Raw genomic sequence first — 18,581 nt, forward strand, 5'->3', positions numbered from 1 at the left:
ACTAAACATTTTATATAGTACAATATGAACAAAAAGTATATTTTTAAACATTTGTATTCAGAAAACATAATTAATTTCTTAAAATTGCAACTTGTATGAAAATTTTTTCGATAAAATGTAAATAGTTGTAATCCTTAGATTAGCTTTTGTAAAAAAAAGGTTTTGTAGTGGATTGTCATTTGAAAAAATAAAAATTTTTCAAAACTCAAAAACAAAATAAAAATCTGAAAACTCGATTCTTGAGAAGTTTTTTAATCATTTTTTAGTCTTCTTAAAAAATAAATAGTTTTGGAATAAAACGTTTGGTTCTCTACTTTCTGTTCACCTGGTATATAAAAAAAATTGAACAAAGTGGTTTATGATTTTGATATTAAGTTGATAACATTGAAAAACGCAGAGATAGAAGATGAGTGACAAGTGTCATTCATAATAAAATCAAGTTGCATGGTATCAATAAAAAAATACGTTAACAATCTTATTAAATGTAAACAAAATAAATCAAAAAATAAATTAATCACACTAAATTTGATGTTTTTCTGATTTATTTATACGTAATTATTATTGTCATTTCTGATTAAAAATTTGAAAAAATTATTGCAATATTTTTTTTTCATTTGCTGTTTTGTGACATTATTTTATTTTACACTATGGAACTAAGGGCCAGTTTTATAATCGAATTAAAGAGACTTAATTAGTGTTGATTTAGAATGTGAAATTTTTGTCAACAAATCCGTAGAAATCAACACATTCTAAACAACATTTAGTTAAAGCTCTTTTTAATACCATTATGAAACTGGGACTAATTTTTTTTTCAATTTTGATAATTTCTAGTAAAAGTGAAACAAACATATTACACATGTCTGTAACAAAAAAACTAAAATCTCCCAGATTATGAAGAAAAAAATATGGGTTCCAATTTTGAATTAGAAAGTTGAATATAGCCCAAAATTCACTATTGTCATTCAGTTTTTTAATTTTTGAAATAGGGTTAGAGATAATAATTCTACAGCGATTGCCGTTTTTTAAAAATCACCTTGTATGAATTTCGAAAAAAGTTTGAAAGTTATTAATGACATCGTTGTGACTTAACGACAGTTTTTATATTTGTTCTGTTTTATCAACTTTTATCAATTATTATTTAATCGTACAAAATGTTGATTTTTATCTATTAATTATAAGACCACAAAAATTATATACGATTCATAGGTAGATAAAAATTGAAATTGTAATTTTTAGGCAACTGTAATTTTTGAGATTACAGTTGAAACTTTTGACCCACGTTGGTGTCTTATTTTTTTAATATTTTGAAATAGTCCAGAATGTCCTAATGTCATTATGGTCTATTACAATTTACTTAAAATGCGTGGCGGTTTTTCTTTCTTTTCTATTAAAATTTCTGGAATAAATATTGTATTCAACTGTGTTTATCATTTGTTTTAGACAATGTTGGATAAGGAAAAGAAGCGTTTCCACGAGATGGCCGAGAACGATAAGAAGCGTTACGACGACGAAATGAAAAACTACACTCCTCCCAAAGGAGAAAAACAACGTGGCAAGAAACGAAAGCAAATCAAAGATCCTAATGCTCCCAAACGTTCATTGTAAGTAACTTTAAAAGTTTTTTTGGCACAGTTTGATCAATCGGTAACCTTGATGGCTACTCGGTTATAATCCTGTGCTAAATAATGCAAGAAAATGAGCGAAACGATTTATTTCCGACGAAACAAATCGATATACATTTTCTAACATTTCCAATTATTAAATTTGTGACTCTAATTGGGTGTTTTTTTGTGTTAAAGGTCGGCATTTTTCTGGTTCAGCAACGACGAACGCGCCAAAGTTAAAAGTCAAAATCCCGAATATGGCGTTGGTGATATTGCGAAAGAGTTGGGGAGAAGATGGGCCGATGCCGAGCCTGAAATGAAGAGCAAATACGAGGCTTTGGCTGATAAGGACAAGGCCCGCTATGAGAAGGTATTTTTTTCGAATTTTAGTTAAAATTAAATTAAATTTTGTGGTTTATTAGGAAATGACTGCATACAAGAAGAAGAACATGCAACAGCAAGCACCGCCGCAACCTGCTCCACAGGCCCTCCCAGTACCTGATAACGAGGAAGAAAATGATGATGATGAAGAAATCGAAGAGGATGAAGACGAGTAAGCGAATCGCAGCGGCGATTCGACATTTTTTCATTACCTCGTCATTAAAAAGTAATCGCCTTCATTCCTTAAATGTACATAATGCATATTAGCAGTGTCCTCGTGTTCTCATTTACTATTATAATGATTATTTTTTTAAATTACCTGCGTCTGAGAGAGTACTTACATGCAAACTGAACTGTATGAGTGATCAAATAGCGAAAGTGCTCCATTTTCTTTCTCATAGTCGCCGTGTAAAGTGTTTATTGTAACTTTTCGTTTTAGATTTCTGTAATGCGTTGGTTAATTATTATTACCTCAATAAGTGACGCAACGGGTTCAAAATAAATTCAATCAGCAGCGACAAACAATTGGTTTTTCTATTGACACCCAATACCACTTACGTACCGAAAAATCGTTTGTTGGCTGCCCTGTTAATTTATTTATGCTGTAGTTTTTAAGTTGTAAGTATCTCTAGTATGAAATGAAACCACTACCCTGTAATTATAAGGCAGAGCAGAATATTTTTATTATCATTTGACTTGTTAATATAGTTATGTGTTGATAACCAAAGTGCAGTGTTGTACGCTGTTTCGACTGCCCCAAATGTACATTACAATGGACAATATTAAGACAAGTTTGCGTCCTTTCCGTTTGTTTCTTTGGAAGGCAGTTTTCGTCATTTTTAAACCTGTTGATAATTTCTCAATTCCCGTCACCCTAACAAAGGGAATGCAAAATGTGACGTGAAATGTTCAAATAGTTGTATTATTTTACTTGTGTTAAGGAAAATTCATGGCGGAATCCATTAAATGGAAGCATTTCACCTCTCATTATTATTATTGATAAATTGCTCTGTGTTATTTTAGGGAGAGAAATAGAAAAGTGTTTGTTTTTTATATCTAATAGGAATAACTAAAAAAATAATAAAATTTTGATTAAAAATGTAATTGTTTATTTTTATTTGATCTAATACAATTGTGATACTGTGACAAGCTTTACTTGACATGCCATCCATCCTCCTGTTCCTTCATCAAAGAATATTTTTATGAAACCTTTGGTACATTCAAATCTCCCGCCGTCGTGACTTTAACCACAAAAAATGAGCGCTAGACCGAATTAGATTTTTTATTTATTTTGATTTTCAAATTTCGATGATTAATCGAAAACTAATTATTTGGCTTAAATTTTTTACTTGACATGTCATCTTACACATCCTGTTTCTTCACTTTTGCCAATAAATAAACATGTGATAAAACAAAAACCTACATGAAGAAACATAGACATAAAATATAAGAAAAGTGATGAAATTAATACAGTGTGTTTGGTAAAGCAACAGCTTACACTGATTTAGAGTCAAATTGAAAAAAAAACTTTTCGGTGCATTCAAATCTCCCGCCGTCGTGGCCTTAACCACAATAAAACAAATGGGGCTCCAAATCAAATTAATTTTTGTAATTTATTTGGATTAATTTTCGAATTTCGGTGCTGTGATCAAAGAATTAATCAAAGACTGATTATTTAGCTTTAATTTCGTGGTTTTCCTCGGAAAACGCGTCGTTGCACCACCGATCTAGCCACCACTGGCTCAGTTAGCAACAAACAAAAGAATGCGTTTTTCTTTTAGGTTTTTCGCACGACGCTGAGCTTTTTGGCCTCTTTTGCGGCTTATTTCTTTTCATTTTTGAAAAAATTAGGTGAGTGAGACGTTCATTTAATAAATAGGCTTAGTTGACTTTCGATTTCGAATTGTGTGGTGACATATTGTTGCTGGTTGTGTTTTCCAACCTCACATTATCGCCCTTAAAAACGGCGTGAATAAGGGGCAAAATCCCCTGTGGAGGTTTCCCGGGTCTGCGGATATTTGACACATCCCCACCAGCACTCAATAACCCATTGCCCTTGCGCTTAAAGACGCAAGACGCGCCATTTGCTAAACATTTGCTCGTTATGGCATTGGTAAGTTTTGCGAAAATTTTGTGGCGATTTTTGCGCAATTCGGGCCGAAAAGTCGCCAAATAGCAGTAAGCGTTGCTAGTTTGCGGTTGTGGTGTCAAGGGGGCTCAGTGCATCACCGCCATCTTTGTTTGCAGCAGCCCCTGAGTGTGTGATTTATTATTGTTTTCAGTTACACTACCCACGAGATTAAGTTTTCGTTACTAAAGGCCTACAAAGGAACAACATGATGTGTACGAACGCTTCAGAGGAATTTTCCGACTCCAAGGAACTAACTGAGAAATCTGATGAGTTTGGGGAACTTGTGATCTTTGAAGGAAGCGCCAAAATGGAGCCTTCGGAAGCCTTGGAGGACGGCTTATTGGCCGATCCTGACAAATGCGGCATGTGTGGGTAAGTCTTCCACGGGGATTTTTAAAAGGGGGCTCATACTTGTTTTCATAGTGGACCACTTGTGGTGTCTCGAATGCTGCACTGTTTGCACTCCTTCTGCGAAGAGTGTCTCGATAAGAAACTGGTGGGAGAAGGGGGCGACGCTGGCAGTCCTGAAGCCTCGATTGAGTGCCCCACTTGTGGACATCACACCAAGGTAAATGGTCGATTGCTTACTCCTTTGTAATTTGAGACTGTCTGCGTATTATGCGAATTAAACAAGCAGCAAATTTTTGTTAATTTTTATGTATACAGGGTGCACCAGAACTCGCACCCTATAGAAAAATGCGATGTAAGGTACGATACCAGGAACATGTTAAAAAATTCTATCTATAAGAATTTCGAAGTTATGAGAGTTTAAATTTTGCACTTTGACTATTTATTTCTGTTGGAAAAATAATTTTTTCAATTTTTTTTTGCTACAGGCTATTATAAGAGGAAACAAGAAAGCTGTATCCTAAATTGTAACTCTGTTTAATGTTATTTGTGGCTTTTATTGGCAAAATGTTTGTCCCTTTACTAAATAATTATATAAAAAAAAACATATACAAGATCATTAGTATCATTAAATAGACAAAAAAATGTCAAATGTCAAATAATAAATCTCAAAATTTTTTCCACGTTCCTGGTATCTTATCTTACTTGAAATTTTTCTCTGGGACGCGAGTTCTGACACACTCTGTATACAAGGTCACCAGTATCAGCGTTTTGGTACGTTTTTAAGATAGAATCCAAAATATTTTGAAAAAGTTTGTTAATACTACTTCAAAATTGAAAATAAAATCGTGTTATTTTGGCTTCTCCGCGTGTTTTGAGCCAAAACGAGCTTTTTTCGAAACATTTTGCTTAAGCTATCTGAAAAATTAACAAATAGACCGAAATTGATACTATTTCATCATGTTTCGCTTGATTTTATTTTTGAATATTTATAACAAAAATAATTTCAAATCTTCAAATCGATGTTAGTTTTTTTGTTTTATTTGATTTTACAAATTTTAAGCAAAATTGTTTCTAATATAAGCAAAAACCACAAAATTTGGTAAAAAAAATTATTATTATGATCACTTTTAAACCTTTGAACTAAATTTTTATTTATTTTTTTTATGAGATTTTTCAAAATTAAACCAAAAAGTCACCAAGTTGAGTTGAAAATTATATTCGTTTTGCTTTCTTCCAACGTTTAAGTACGTTTTTTGAACTCAAAAAATGTTTTATTGTAAATTCGGTAACTTTTTTTTCTGGGTTTTATATTCAATCGATTTGGCTCAATTTTAAGTTGGGAATCAACCTAAATCGAACCAAATATAGGCTTTAATAAGAGTTTTCTTCTAAAATAAAGCAATTTGAGCTATTTTCAATTCAATTTTGCTCGATTTTAATACAGAATTAATTCAAAACTAATGTATTTTATAAAAAGAACTGCTTCAATCCCAATATTAACATAAATAAAGCAATTTGTGATATTTTCAAACGATTTGGCTCAATTTTGAGTTGGGAATCAACCTAAATCAAAGTATTTCCACCAAATACTGGCTTTAATAAGAGTTTTCATCCAAAATTAAGCAATTTGAGCTATTTTCAATCCAATTTTGCTCTATTTTAATATAGAAATAATTCGAAATTAATGTAAATATAATTGCTTCAATCATAATTTTAGGCTGAAATAAGGCAATTTGTGATATGTTCAATCGATTTGGCTCAATTTTAAGTTGGGAATCAACCTAAATCAAACCAAATACAGGCTTTAATAAGAGTTTTCTTCTAAAATAAAGCAATTTGAGCTATTTTCAATTCAATTTTGCTCGATTTTAATACAGAATTAATTCAAAACTAATGTATTCTATAAATATAATTGCATCAATCTTAATTTTAGGCTGAAATAAATTTCTGATAATTTCAATCGATTTGGCACTTATCACTTTTAAACCTTTGAGTACGTTTTTGAACTAAATTTTTATTTTTTTTATGACATTTTTCAAAATCAAACCAAAAAGTCACCAAGTTGATATTTTATTGTAAATTCGGTAACTTTTTTTTCTGGGTTACAAAACCGAATTTAAACTTATGTTTTGCCACATTTATATTTATTTCTCTAAATTTTCCTTAAAAAATTAGACAAACATGAGTTAAAACCACAAAATTTGGTTAACAGTGTTGTTATTAGATTATCTTTTTTAAGTTTTTAAGCACGTTTTTGTACTAAATTTTCAGTTTGTTGTGAGATTTAGCTAAAACAAACCAACAAATCACCAAAGTATTTTTGCTTTTTTGCGTTTTTTCGCTGAAAACTTGCGGTACTCTCTTAAAAAATCATTAAAATGTTATAATTTTGAGTTACAAAACTGAATTGAATTTTATTTTGCTACATGTGATTAATTCATTTGCTAAATAGATCCCTTTGTTTTTTGGTTGAGATTGCTTTAACAAAACACAAAATTTGAACGTTTACCCACTATAATATACAGGGTGCGTCAGAACATGGAAAAAATGTTAAAAAAAATTATAAGAATTTCGAAGTTATGAAGTTATTGCACTTTGACTTTATTTTTTTAATTGTTTTTGCTACAGGCTATTAGAAGAGGAAACAAATTGTAACTCGGTTTCATGTTATTTTGTGGGTTTTATTGCCAAAATAGACATAAAAAAATGTCAAATGTCAAAAAATAAATGTCAAAATTTTTTGAGAGATCTGTACAGGTGTCCCAGCCCATTATAACATTATAAGTCTATTATAACACCTTTAAACGTTAAATTTTTTAAAATGTGTCTACAAAATTCATAACGTTAACTTTTTACCAAATATAAGGTGTTTGGAAAATAAGTTTATTTTTTAATGAAACACTGTTTTTTGCATTTTGCTTCTAAACTAAATTTTCGAATTTCTTGCCAAATTGTTATTTTTTGTTGGTGTGTAGGTTGGGATGAGAAAGATGGCCGCTCTTCCTCTCGACGTGACCAAGACCAACATTTCGGACGTGTCAAATGCGTCAAGTTTGCATTGCACCTCATGCACTGCCAAAGAGTTGGCGAAATCGCGTTGCAACACCTGTCATAATCTCTTGTGCAACCACTGTGATTCAGCGCATCATTATATGCGTTGTTTTGAATCGCATCAAGTGGTGGCCTTGGAAGATATGCGCAAAGATGGTGTCAAGATAACCATTCATAAGCCGTTGGAATGCGATATTCACCACGGGGAGAATTTAATCTATTACTGTAACAGTTGCAGTTCGACGGCTTGCAGTGAATGCGTTAAAAATGAGCACAAAGGTGCAGAGCATCATGTCGAAGGTATAGCCGATTCCGAAATGAGAGTTAGACAAGAGATGAAGGCATTGTTGTCTGAAAGCAAAAACAAAATCGATGAGCTGATGAAACTGTCGACTGGATTGGATAGTAGTTTGCAGGAGTTGGCGAATCAGCGGTCGACAGCACGTGACCTCATCAATGAATCGTATCAGAGTTACAAGGCGATTTTGGAGAAATGTAGAGATGAAGCGTTGGCCAAACTGAACGAGCTTTATCACGAAAGGGAGTTGATAATAATGAAAGAAAACGACGAAGTTGGAAAAACTATCGGTAATTTCGAAGATGCAAGATCTTACACTTCGCGTCTTTTGGAAATTTCTACCGTTCCTGAAATAATGTACCTGAGAAAAACAGTTGCTGATCGTCTAATGGAACTCAACAACAATACGCCGAAATTCAACGAGACATTTCACGTTGAATTTCGCACCGATTTTGGGGCTTTCGAAACGATGGTCAAGGAGCATTTTGGTGATTTTCGTACGGAAAAATCGAGAGAACCGAGTCCAATGACGGCACTAACACCATTGGCTATCACCCAGCCGCTTACCAATGGTTGCAATGCTTCAATCACCAATAGCAGTCCGATTTCTTTACCCACTTCGATGCAGTCGTCATTTGACGGAGATGTCAGCGGCAACATGCAGAATTTCGCTTTGGCGCAGAGTCCACCTTTGCCTCAGGTGAATAAAGCCGCTGCTGCCGCCTCCGGTATGGCGGGCTTTTCTAGTATTGCTGAATATAATATTGCTCAGTTGGCGACACTGGCTGAGACTTCGAATAGTGCGGCGACTTCACCCACGCCACCCTTTAATCTGGCCGATATACTCACCAGCGACACTGCCTACAAGAATCTTGCTTCACTTGCCAAGCTCGGACTGAACGCGGGTAAGATTTTTTCTTTTTTCATTTCAAAGAAATTCACACAAATTCGATTTTTAAAATGTGAGATGTGAAACATGTGTTTTTGATATAGATAATCCGATTACCAACGGGACGATGATAGTCCGTTCTACATCGCCCGCATCTCTCAACTTGACCAACAGTTTAATCAATGGATTTAGTGGAGTTTCATCCTCTACATCTCCTTTGTTGTCCACTCCTGATGACATTATGTCTGATCCCATGTCAAATATTCTTCCAGCACCTACTCCAAATCCTAATGGTACCCACACCCGTTCAAATAAAGTCAGTCCTATGCAAATCCGCAACAAATTTGGTCAACTTGGTCCTAATAAAGGGCAGTTCAACTCACCCCATGGTTTCTGCCTTGGTCTAGAAGAAGATATCATTGTTGCCGACACAAATAATCATCGCATACAAGTAATTGTGGTAATTTCTGAATGATTATTGTTTAATTGTCATTTTGTGTAGATATTTGACAAGTCTGGAGGTTTCAAATTTCAATTTGGAACTTCAGGTAAGGATGAGGGACAGTTGTGGTATCCGAGGAAAGTGGCAGTGATGCGCACCACTGGAAAATATGTCGTATGCGATCGCGGAAATGAACGTTCTCGTATGCAAATTTTTACGAAAAACGGTCATTTTTTGAAGAAGATTGCCATCAGATATATTGATATTGTAGCAGGGCTTGCGGTGACTGGACATGGGGAGATTGTTGCTGTTGATAGTGTCAGTCCGACTGTATTTATTATCAGCGAGAGTGGTGAACTGATACGTTGGTTCGATTGTAGCGATTTTATGAGAGAACCTTCCGATATTGCTATTCATGGTAATTATTTCAAAAATTTTTGTGTATGTAAAATTGAGTTTTGTGTTTCTTTAGGAAAAGAATTTTATGTTTGCGACTTCAAGGGTCACAACGTGGTTGTTTTCAGCGATGAGGGGCATTTTTTGAGACGAATTGGTTGCGAAAGTATTACCAATTTTCCAAATGGTATTGATATCTCTGATGCTGGGGATGTCTTAATTGGTGATTCGCATGGAAATCGTTTCCACGTTGCTGTATTTTCACGCGATGGGTCTCTCATTTCTGAATTTGAATGCCCATATGTTAAGGTAAGGTAGTGTTTAAGAAAAATAAATTGAGATTTTACAAGATTTTGGTTTAGGTGTCTCGTTGCTGCGGCTTGAAGATCACCTCCGAGGGTTATGTCGTGACTTTGGCCAAGAACAACCATCATGTTCTCGTGTTGAACACGCTGTACATCCTGTAGAGTCCCAAAGCAAGTAGTTTTGATCTCGCACTGTACACAGTACTGAACTGATTTTTAATTTTTATTTTGTAGTCTTATTTTTTTTTTCTTTTTTGAAACTATATATTATTTTAGAGAGAGGAAAAAAGAAAATTATTTTCGAACTTATTAATTACAAATTGAACGCATTTGTTAGATTTAGATAAATTATCCAAAGCATTATTTTAAATACGTATTTGTGCATACTTAGAAACTCGGTTAATTATTTTGTTTTTAATTAAATAATTTTATTTTGGACGTTTCCAAATTTTTTAGCAGCAGGCATAATATGGTTCCTATTATTAAAAAAAGAAAGAAAAAAGAAATCGTTTATTTTACGGTGTCAATTAGTATTGATCGCTTAACTTAGTTTATTTGTTTGGAAGCTGAACGTGCCAACTTTTAAAACGTTTTATTTCTTTTCTGTCGTAGCACAAGAAAAAATGCTTCGTTGTTTCGTTATTTTTATTAATGTTATTATTTTATATTTTTATTATTTTTTTTTTTTTGAATGGATGAAAATTTTATGAATGAGTCGTTTATTTCTCTATCTCTCAATACTTACATACTCAGGTTGGTTAGCGTTTTCAGTGCCATGTAGGTTAAGTCCTAATATAGAAAAAGGAAAAAAGCAAAAAAGCCTAACTGCAGCGAGCTTCGTTCGATGTGTTTTGTTTTTCTATACTTGCCGATTCCATTTTTTTGAGAGAGAGCGCGAGCGTGCGTGAGTTTCTAATCATTATTATACATATGAATTAGTTTTTTAGTTTTATTGATTTTTTATTTTTTCCTGAAACTCCGTCGTCTTTTAATCGACGGTTAAACCATGCCTGTGATAATAGTATCTTCAGGATAAGTTGTGACCTTAGTCTCTCGTTGTTATTTTGTGTGCTGCGCTGCCGCTCGCTTGTTTTTCAGCGCGCGGTCTCGCGTCTGCTCACAAGTCGTTTTTAAAATTATATGTATACATAAAAAATAATGAAGAAAAAAAACGCAAAAAAAATATAAAAACGAAAAAACTCCACGAAAACAATAAAACAACTCGAATTTTAAGGCAGATTGTTTATGTATTAAAGTAATCGTATCTTATATACACTGTTTAACGTCCATCTTAGGGAAACTGTCTCGAGGCGTGACCAAAAAATATAAATTATTTCGAAAAAAATATTATTTTAAGACCTGATGTTTATTTTGTGCAAATTTGTTGAGTTTTGTTGTTATATTTTTTATTTTTGTCTAACGAAAATGTTTTTATTAACACGGACAGTTTCTCTGTGAGGGCATTGTTCTTCAACTTGAATGTGATGTCAATAATCTCACAAGAATAATACCAGTGGTTATTATTGAATACAATTTTACTTTTTCCGTCAATTGGAGTAGTTTTGTGTTTTTATTTATTTTTTACCAAATATTTACACCGTCATATGCAAGTAATCACGTGTTGTTTTATTTTTTGAGTTGATTAGTACTGCTGTAGTGATACTTTGTATGGCATTTGCTCACGTCATTGGATTCGATCCGTTTCACTTTCGAAGCGATTCGAGGGAGAGACGGATGTGGAATTTTAACTATATTTACATTATATATCAAAAAGAGGGAATGTGAAGAAATTTCGGTTTTAAATTAAACATTTAATATATTATCAATGTGATAGATTTTTTGATGATTTTTACAATCACAGTCTTAGTGTATGTACCAAGTGTTTTTTAGATACTCGTATACCAGTAATTTTGCCATATAATATATTATACATGACTTAAGGATGAAAGAAGAAACAAGCTGATTCTATTTTGTTTCTCGGTTGAGTATCGTATACATATATTATATATTTACATACAAAAATATGAATATTTATATTATCTATGAAACATATGTACGAGGTCACACGACGTTGTCTTGCGTCGCGTGGTGTTCGCTAAATATTATCTCAAAGAATATTCACTAGCAATAAGTATTTTCAGTCAGTATTGGAGTGAGGAAATAATCATTCCATCGGCAGACATGAATTAGGTGCTGCAAACAGTGTTTTATTTTATCGTATTATTTTCAGTCTTTTGTAGTGGTAGGCTAGGTTTAAGTTTAACTGGAGAATATATAAGGGAGACACATTTCGCTGTTTTTAAACTCCGCTTTGCCGATCGTTACTTAATAAATATCTCGATGTAGGCGTTAAATTCTGTCAGCTCTTGAACAATCACACTATTTCAGACCATAATTACATGTAACGTGGTTGTGAGCTTTTTCTATTCTATTTTATCAATGTTTTCGAATATACAATATATTGAGCAGTGTGGAAGATTTTTTGAGTTGAAGTTTGAGTCGCCCTTAGTGCTATGAAACACAATTTATATTAATAGTCATTTTAAAGTACAAATGTTTAGTATGGATGGATGACATATCACGATTTTAATAATCACACATGAGTACACAAGCCGCCGACTCGTTGTTGACACCAATTCTTGTGTTGGCCGGTAGATGGGAGTGAAACAGCAACGACGGTGAACATTTTAATGCCTGTATTGCTGGAATGTTTAATTTTCACGCCGCGCTCGTGTGTTCATCGTCGTTGTTTCTTTTGTTTTAACAATGAACGAATAAATTCACTGTGTCTTAGTCCTGTCATATTAAACGAATTAAGCTGAAAATGAGAAAAATGTATACATTTTTGAAAATAATATTAATTGTTATCTCTTTCCAAAGATTTTTTTAGTGATGTAAGGTAATAACAATGAATTTAATCGCTAAGCTCTGCATTCTGCTAGACTATAATAGAGGTAATATCAGATGTTTACAGTGTTTGTTCCCTATAATTAATGTAGGTGAAAGGTGGTCGTTTATTTAGATATTCGGCGTCGTTTTACATTTTGCAGACAGGAGGGAGAGCCTATGCTTAATAATAATTATAAATATTAAATAATAATTCGAATTTCATTGTAGATGTCGACAAGATCTTCGTGATGTTTGGTTGGTTTGATAAGATTTTGAGCAAAATTTATAAAGCAGCAGTTCTCTATTACCTGCCTCGTTTTTAATAAATTAAACAAATCAGTTGAGCTGTGGCATTTAAGAAGTTTTTGATAGAACTATTTTTGATGTGAACGAATCGCACAACGTGGAATTATTTAATTCAAGATTACGTTCGTGCGGTTCGTATATTCTGTAACAATCAACTGTCAAAAAATACAAAAAAAAATATGACCGATTTCTAGCGGTCTATGTGTACCTATATTGTAATTAATAGCACTCTTGTTTCTCTGCTTAACCTTCCACTAATGATAATAAAAGAAAGTTCATCGTAAATTCAGAGTAGCACATCGTAAAATAAAGAGTAATAATGTTGCTTTGTCCCGTTTACAATCGATACTTATACCGCATATACACTTTTATCTTATTGTAATATTATATGATGTGTATTATATTCCAAGTGATTTTGTAGTCGTTTATGGACATTTGATATAGAATATTTTCCATTATTCTAAAATTCATGCCTCTGAACAGTCTGTACTAAAATTTATTATATTATATTTGTTGCACTCTATGGTTATTCAGGGTTACAAGAGCTATGTGAGCTCGTATTTTTGGAACTGTTTTTTATTTAAATTGTACTGAGGTTGTTTTTAATTTGTAAGTTATATTATTGGTTTTTGAATAAATATAATCCAAGAAGTTGACCCCAATTCTTTCCAAAAACCACAAACTTAACTATTTTAGGAAACAAGAAGGAAATGGTTTTGAGACAAAGTAAAGCTGTAAGGAAACATGGATTCTGAGAGAAAACTCAAGGAGCACGAAGTCTGTCAATTTTTAATGGCATGACGGTGAGGAAGAAAAAAAAAGTTAAAGATTTTTCTTTACTTTGCGTCTTTAATGATTATTAAAACACTAAAAACAGTGTTTTAATGAAGGCTGTTAAAATACTGCTTTTGGAAACTTTTTTTGCCATGTTGGCAGTATCATTTCTATTTTATTTTTTATTTCTATTGAAAATTTTTCCTTATTATACCGGGTGATTTTTTCTAAAACGAGCCACCCTGGAAATCTTAGAAAAATTAACAAAAATTAGAAAATCCCAAAGGGGTAGGTACTATAAATTTAAAAAGTATACGTACTAAAAAGGTGTCCTCCTGTAAATAAAAATTGACCTGCTTCGGGATTTTCTAGTTTTTGTTTATTTTTCTGAGATATCCAGGGTGGCTCGTTTTTTACAATTTATTTTTTACGTTTTATAGTTTGCAAAAGTGACAATTTTACAGACAATAACTATCAGAAATACCAACTATACCTTTTTCAAGTGTAATTCAGAAACCATCACATGTAATTCAGATTAGTTAATTTAGTTTCAGAAAGTGTAAATTGTAATTTAGATTAGTCAATTATCTTTCAGAAAGTGTTAATTGTAATTCAGAAGAGTAAAATGAGTTTCAGAAAACATAAGGTGTAATTAAGATTTCATAAAGCATAAATTGGAATTCAGATTAATCAATTGTATTTCAGAAAGTATTAATTGTAATTTAGAAACTATTACATGTAATTCAAAACAATAAATTCAATTTCATGTTACATGTAATCCAGAAAATATCAATTGTAATTCAGATGAGTAACTTACTGTTATCTCAAAGTAAAGTTTACACATAAATACGAATTATTTTATTTTCAAAACTGCAAGATTTACATAAACTTGGTATTTTACAAAATAAATAAGATATTCTATTTTTAAAGGGATTTTGATAGTGTAATTTTTAAATGAAAATAAGGAAATCTGAATTACAATTGACAAATTCTCAATTACAAATGATAAACTGAATTATAATTAACACTTTTGAAATACAATGGACTAATCTGAATTCCAATTTACGCCTTCTGAAATTAAATTAACTAATTTGAATTATATCTTATAATTTCTGACTGTTTTCAGTTACAATTAACACTTTCTGAAATACAATTGACTAATCTTAATTACAATTAATGTTTTCTGAAATATATCTTACGCTTTCTTGAAAAAGGTACCATTTTCTATGTACAACAATAAAAGTATGTACAGAGTGGTTATAAATGATTTTCATCTAACCAGCTTTGGAATTTTTTTGCATGTAAGTTTATTTGTGCCGCTCTACTTTTTTGAAAGCTCTAAAGTTATTAATTAATATTAAATTGTTGTTAATTAAACTTTTATTGTTTCAACTAAGTTCCAATAATAATTGATAAGAATGTATACTTTGGAAGAAAACAAGTTTATAATTGAAGTCTATTTTCGAAGTGGGCGCTCATTAAACGGCGATTTTTTAATTTTGAGTTAAAACAAGTAGGTACCCCTATTTTTGTAAAGCGGCATGTTTTATTTTACATGGAAAATTCAAAGCTGGCTAGATGAAAATCATTTATAACCACTTTGTAGATCGAGGACCGTTTTCATAGTTTAATTTTTAAGCAGTAAGTATAGAAAAAAAAATGTTTCGATGTTGTCATGTGGGTCGCCATGATAAGTATATCTAAGGTCTTGACTCTTGGTGTTGGCAAGCTTTTGGCGGAATGTGACCTAGAACGATGCCAAAATTGCCACCGGAAGCACGTGTACCAAAACCAGGAAATAAAACTCGTCAATTTTGTTGAACTTTATTTGCCTTGGAAAAAGTCCTCATAAACCGGATACAATCCATTGAGGAAAAAGGGTACATCGAGACACTTGACCCCATTCCCGAAATAAACAAACCCATATTTGGGCGTTTTAATAAAGTGGTAGAAGACCATCCCCGGCCAATACAACGACTTCAACACCACCATCTCCTCCCCTGCTGTGAAATTCTGCAACCAACACCCTTCTGGTATATCAACATCCAGAGGATCCAGAAAATCAATTGCATAATTGTAGTCGTCTCTTGTGAGCAAATTCGTGTTCCACTTTCGTGTGGGCACTCTATAATGCAGGAAACTCTTAATTTCGCGGGCCTCCAAGGGGGTGAGACCCTCAAAAGCCCGGTTTTCGACAACCACCCCATCGGTGCGCTTGTACAGCGCCCCTCTTGGCACCACTGAAACCTCCTCGTTTATGAGATGCACGGTCGCAGACAACCGGTCCTCCTCCTTGAGTCGCTTGACCTGGGGCTCGGGGAGGGGCTCACCGAAACTCATCTCGTCTTTCTCGAGCAAAACATCGAGGACTAAAGCCGGGTCCCCTTGGAACCGCGCTGTGCACAAAGGGGCTAATTTTCTGGCGTAGTCTTTGGGTTTGGGGAGCAAACCCCAATTGACGCAATTGGTACTGTAGTAAATCACCCTGTCGTGGAGGGCGTCGCTCCTGTACCCGTAAGCCACGTAATAATCGTTATCGGTGCCACAGATGCGCCCCCAGAAGAAGATTTTCCGGAAGTGGTTCTCGTTTTGCAAAATCAGGAGCGAATTGTGGAGGATTATCCCCTCTTCTGTGCTAATAACGTGTCCGCTCTGTTCCGAAATGTGCAAACTGTCGAGAACTTCATTTAAATTCATTTTGTTTGATTTTGTTTTTGAATTTGGCGCGTCGTCACGTGATTGAATTGAGGGCGCTGCGATCGCCAGTTGACTTGACATTTTGTGAAGAGCAGCAATCGTAGGTGAATGTTGTGAAATATTTTTATTTGGAGTTGGATTTTGTGTTTCTCCCGTTGTTAATAGTGATTTTAGTCGAATTGGAGTATTTGTGGTAATGGCAATGTGAAGAAAGCCGACTAAGGTGAGAATTGCGAAAAAACTGATCCTGAGGCAGTGTCATTAATTTGCGTATAAAGGAATTGTCGTTGACCCGTGCTCGAAATTTCATGTGTTTGCGAGTTTTGACCCCCATTTTGGGGCGGAAACAAACCCCCCGCTATTGATTCCCGTTGTCGTTTGTTTAAACAATTGTTGTTATTGGTTACAGGAATCCGGAGCTCGGGCCCTACGGGTGCGAAAGGTCGCAGTAAAGGTACGTGACCTTTGTCCCGGATTTTTCCGGAAAATAGCCCAACACCTGGAACAGCTGAGTGTTCATTGTTCTCGTGACATTTCGCGAACGCATTCACACGGCAACGCAACGTGTAAAATTCTTTGTTTAAATCCATTAAACTTAACGTCATTCGGTCTGTTCATGTGCCTGAATTCAGAACACTCGGATTTCTAGCGAACAAAGGGCGTGAGTATTTTGAACAAGAATTTTTTTGCGACTACCGGTCCGCGATTCGTTTATTTTGGCTGGGCAATGACCCTCACCGAAATAAATTTCCTAATCTTGCGATGGGAAGTCGCACGAGGGATCATTGTTGCCAGCTTTCAGCTGAATTGGGGCTCTGGACAGCCACCTTGAACCACTTCAGTGCGGTCAGGTGTGCCGAAACACAGGCAATTTCATTTCGTAGAGCAGTAAACTGGAACGGTTTTATTTACTGTTCGTTTCAGACGTAAATAGGGTTTGTCATTGGAGAACGATTTTCTACTGGTCGCGGAACATTACCCCTAAAATACGAGGTTAACGTTCAGACAATCACGTTGGATTATTTAAGGCTGTTGTTTACTTGACGTATTGATGATATCTTGTCACGTGTTTGGAAACGCGGATCAAAATCATTGAGATTTCACTTGAATAACAAATACCCTTCAAAGGCTCTCTCTTATGTAACTGAGCAAAATGACTGCTAATCAGAATCTCATTGCAAAATGTTAAGTTTTTCAAAAGTCGGTCTTTTTGTAACTAATGACATGACATTTCTTGTGGTTAACTTAGACAAGAACATCAAAAAACAAATTTTATAAAATAGAAAACTTCTGCTGCTAACGTTTGTTTGCAAAATATGCTTTTATTCTTTTATTTTCCAGTCACATGTTTTGAAACGTTGATATGCACATTTATCTTGATTTTTCGGCCAACAATTATGCATTTGCATTGTTTTCAACATCTAAATCTAAATCTTCTTTTCAACAAAATTCAACGTGAATTAGAATATTGCTTTTTTTATACAGGGTGCGCCAAAACTCGCGCCCCAAAGAAAAATGCCATATAAGATAAGAACATGGAAAAATTGTTAAAAAAAATTTATCTATAAAAAATTCGAAGTTATGAGGCTTTAAAGTTTTCACTTTGACTTTATTTATTCCTGTTGGAAAAACAGTTTTTTTGCTATAGGCTATCAAAAGAGAAAACAAGGAAGCTGTATTCTAAATTGTAACTCGGTTCAATGTTATTTGTGGCTTTTATTAGCAAAATTTTTGTCCCTTTACTAAATAATTGTAAAAAAAAACATATACAAGATCATCACTATCATTAAATAGATATAAAATAATGTCAAATGTCAAAAATTAAATATAGAATTTTTTTCATCTTGGTATCTTACCTTACTTGAAAATTTGTATGTACAGTTATGTCTTCAGATTGAGTTTACAAGAGGAAAAAAAATTGTATATTTCATTTTATACCAAAATTTCAAAGGAATAACATTTTTTGCTTAACCTGAAACGAACAAATCTCTGAGTCACTGGAAAGAATAGTTAATTTTTCTCTTGATTTTGGACTTTTTAAGTCTAATCACATTAGCGGTTTAATTT

The 18,581-nt window shown here is 33.5% G+C and overlaps 4 protein-coding genes across 10 annotated transcripts in view; 3 read left to right on the top strand and 1 right to left on the bottom strand.

The window, feature by feature from the left end:
- LOC123005288 (high mobility group protein DSP1-like) overlaps positions 1-3,089 on the top strand; it is a 7,523-nt gene extending 4,434 nt beyond the window's left edge. Inside the window, exons 3-5 of the mRNA XM_044398969.1 lie at positions 1,441-1,601; positions 1,800-1,974; positions 2,027-3,089. Of these exons, the coding sequence (XP_044254904.1) occupies positions 1,441-1,601; positions 1,800-1,974; positions 2,027-2,161 (471 nt within the window). The 3' untranslated portion in view covers positions 2,162-3,089. The remainder of the gene's footprint in view (positions 1-1,440; positions 1,602-1,799; positions 1,975-2,026) is intronic.
- Positions 3,090-3,678: 589 nt separating this feature from the next.
- LOC123005198 (B-box type zinc finger protein ncl-1-like) lies at positions 3,679-13,699 on the top strand. 5 transcript variants are annotated; one of them, XM_044398855.1, is made up of 10 exons: positions 3,679-3,836; positions 4,268-4,488; positions 4,540-4,684; positions 7,443-8,516; positions 8,589-8,721; positions 8,810-9,156; positions 9,208-9,565; positions 9,620-9,852; positions 9,906-10,019; positions 12,966-13,699. In XM_044398855.1, the coding sequence occupies exons 2-9, from the start codon at positions 4,322-4,324 to the stop codon at positions 10,008-10,010; spliced, it is 2,562 nt and encodes an 853-aa protein (XP_044254790.1). In that variant the 5' UTR covers positions 3,679-3,836; positions 4,268-4,321; the 3' UTR covers positions 10,011-10,019; positions 12,966-13,699. The 5 variants fall into 5 exon arrangements, with proteins under 5 accessions (XP_044254790.1, XP_044254789.1, XP_044254786.1 ...); XM_044398854.1 differs by having other exon boundaries at positions 7,443-8,721; positions 9,906-10,049; XM_044398851.1 differs by having other exon boundaries at positions 7,443-8,721.
- Positions 13,700-15,635: 1,936 nt separating this feature from the next.
- LOC123005847 (radial spoke head protein 9 homolog) lies at positions 15,636-16,591 on the bottom strand. The gene has a single exon (XM_044399847.1). It carries the CDS (start codon positions 16,512-16,514, stop codon positions 15,642-15,644), a length of 873 nt encoding a protein of 290 aa, XP_044255782.1. The 5' UTR covers positions 16,515-16,591; the 3' UTR covers positions 15,636-15,641.
- Positions 16,578-18,581, top strand: part of LOC123005845 (E3 ubiquitin-protein ligase Ufd4) — a 34,689-nt gene continuing 32,685 nt past the window's right edge. For all 3 annotated transcript variants that reach the window (XM_044399844.1, XM_044399846.1, XM_044399845.1), the window contains exons 1-2: positions 16,578-16,737; positions 16,924-16,968. The gene's annotated coding sequence lies outside the window, so the exon portion shown is untranslated. The remainder of the gene's footprint in view (positions 16,738-16,923; positions 16,969-18,581) is intronic.

Source organism: Tribolium madens, unplaced genomic scaffold (genome assembly GCF_015345945.1).
Source record: "Tribolium madens isolate multiple individuals breed KSU strain unplaced genomic scaffold, Tmad_KSU_1.1 Scaffold_20;HRSCAF=117;Tcas5.2_LG4, whole genome shotgun sequence".
NCBI classification, from domain to species: Eukaryota; Metazoa; Arthropoda; class Insecta; order Coleoptera; family Tenebrionidae; genus Tribolium; species Tribolium madens.

Bases quoted from the DNA above. Each gene is read 5' to 3' on its own strand.
- LOC123005198 (XM_044398854.1), top strand. From the start codon at position 4,322: ATGATGTGTACGAACGCTTCAGAGGAATTTTCCGACTCCAAGGAACTA. The intron at 4,489-4,539 runs GTAAGTCTTCCA...TTGTTTTCATAG, and splicing joins GACAAATGCGGCATGTGTGG to TGGACCACTTGTGGTGTCTC. The intron at 9,566-9,619 runs GTAATTATTTCA...GTGTTTCTTTAG, and splicing joins TTCCGATATTGCTATTCATG to GAAAAGAATTTTATGTTTGC.
- LOC123005847 (XM_044399847.1), bottom strand. From the start codon at position 16,514: ATGAATTTAAATGAAGTTCTCGACAGTTTGCACATTTCGGAACAGAGC.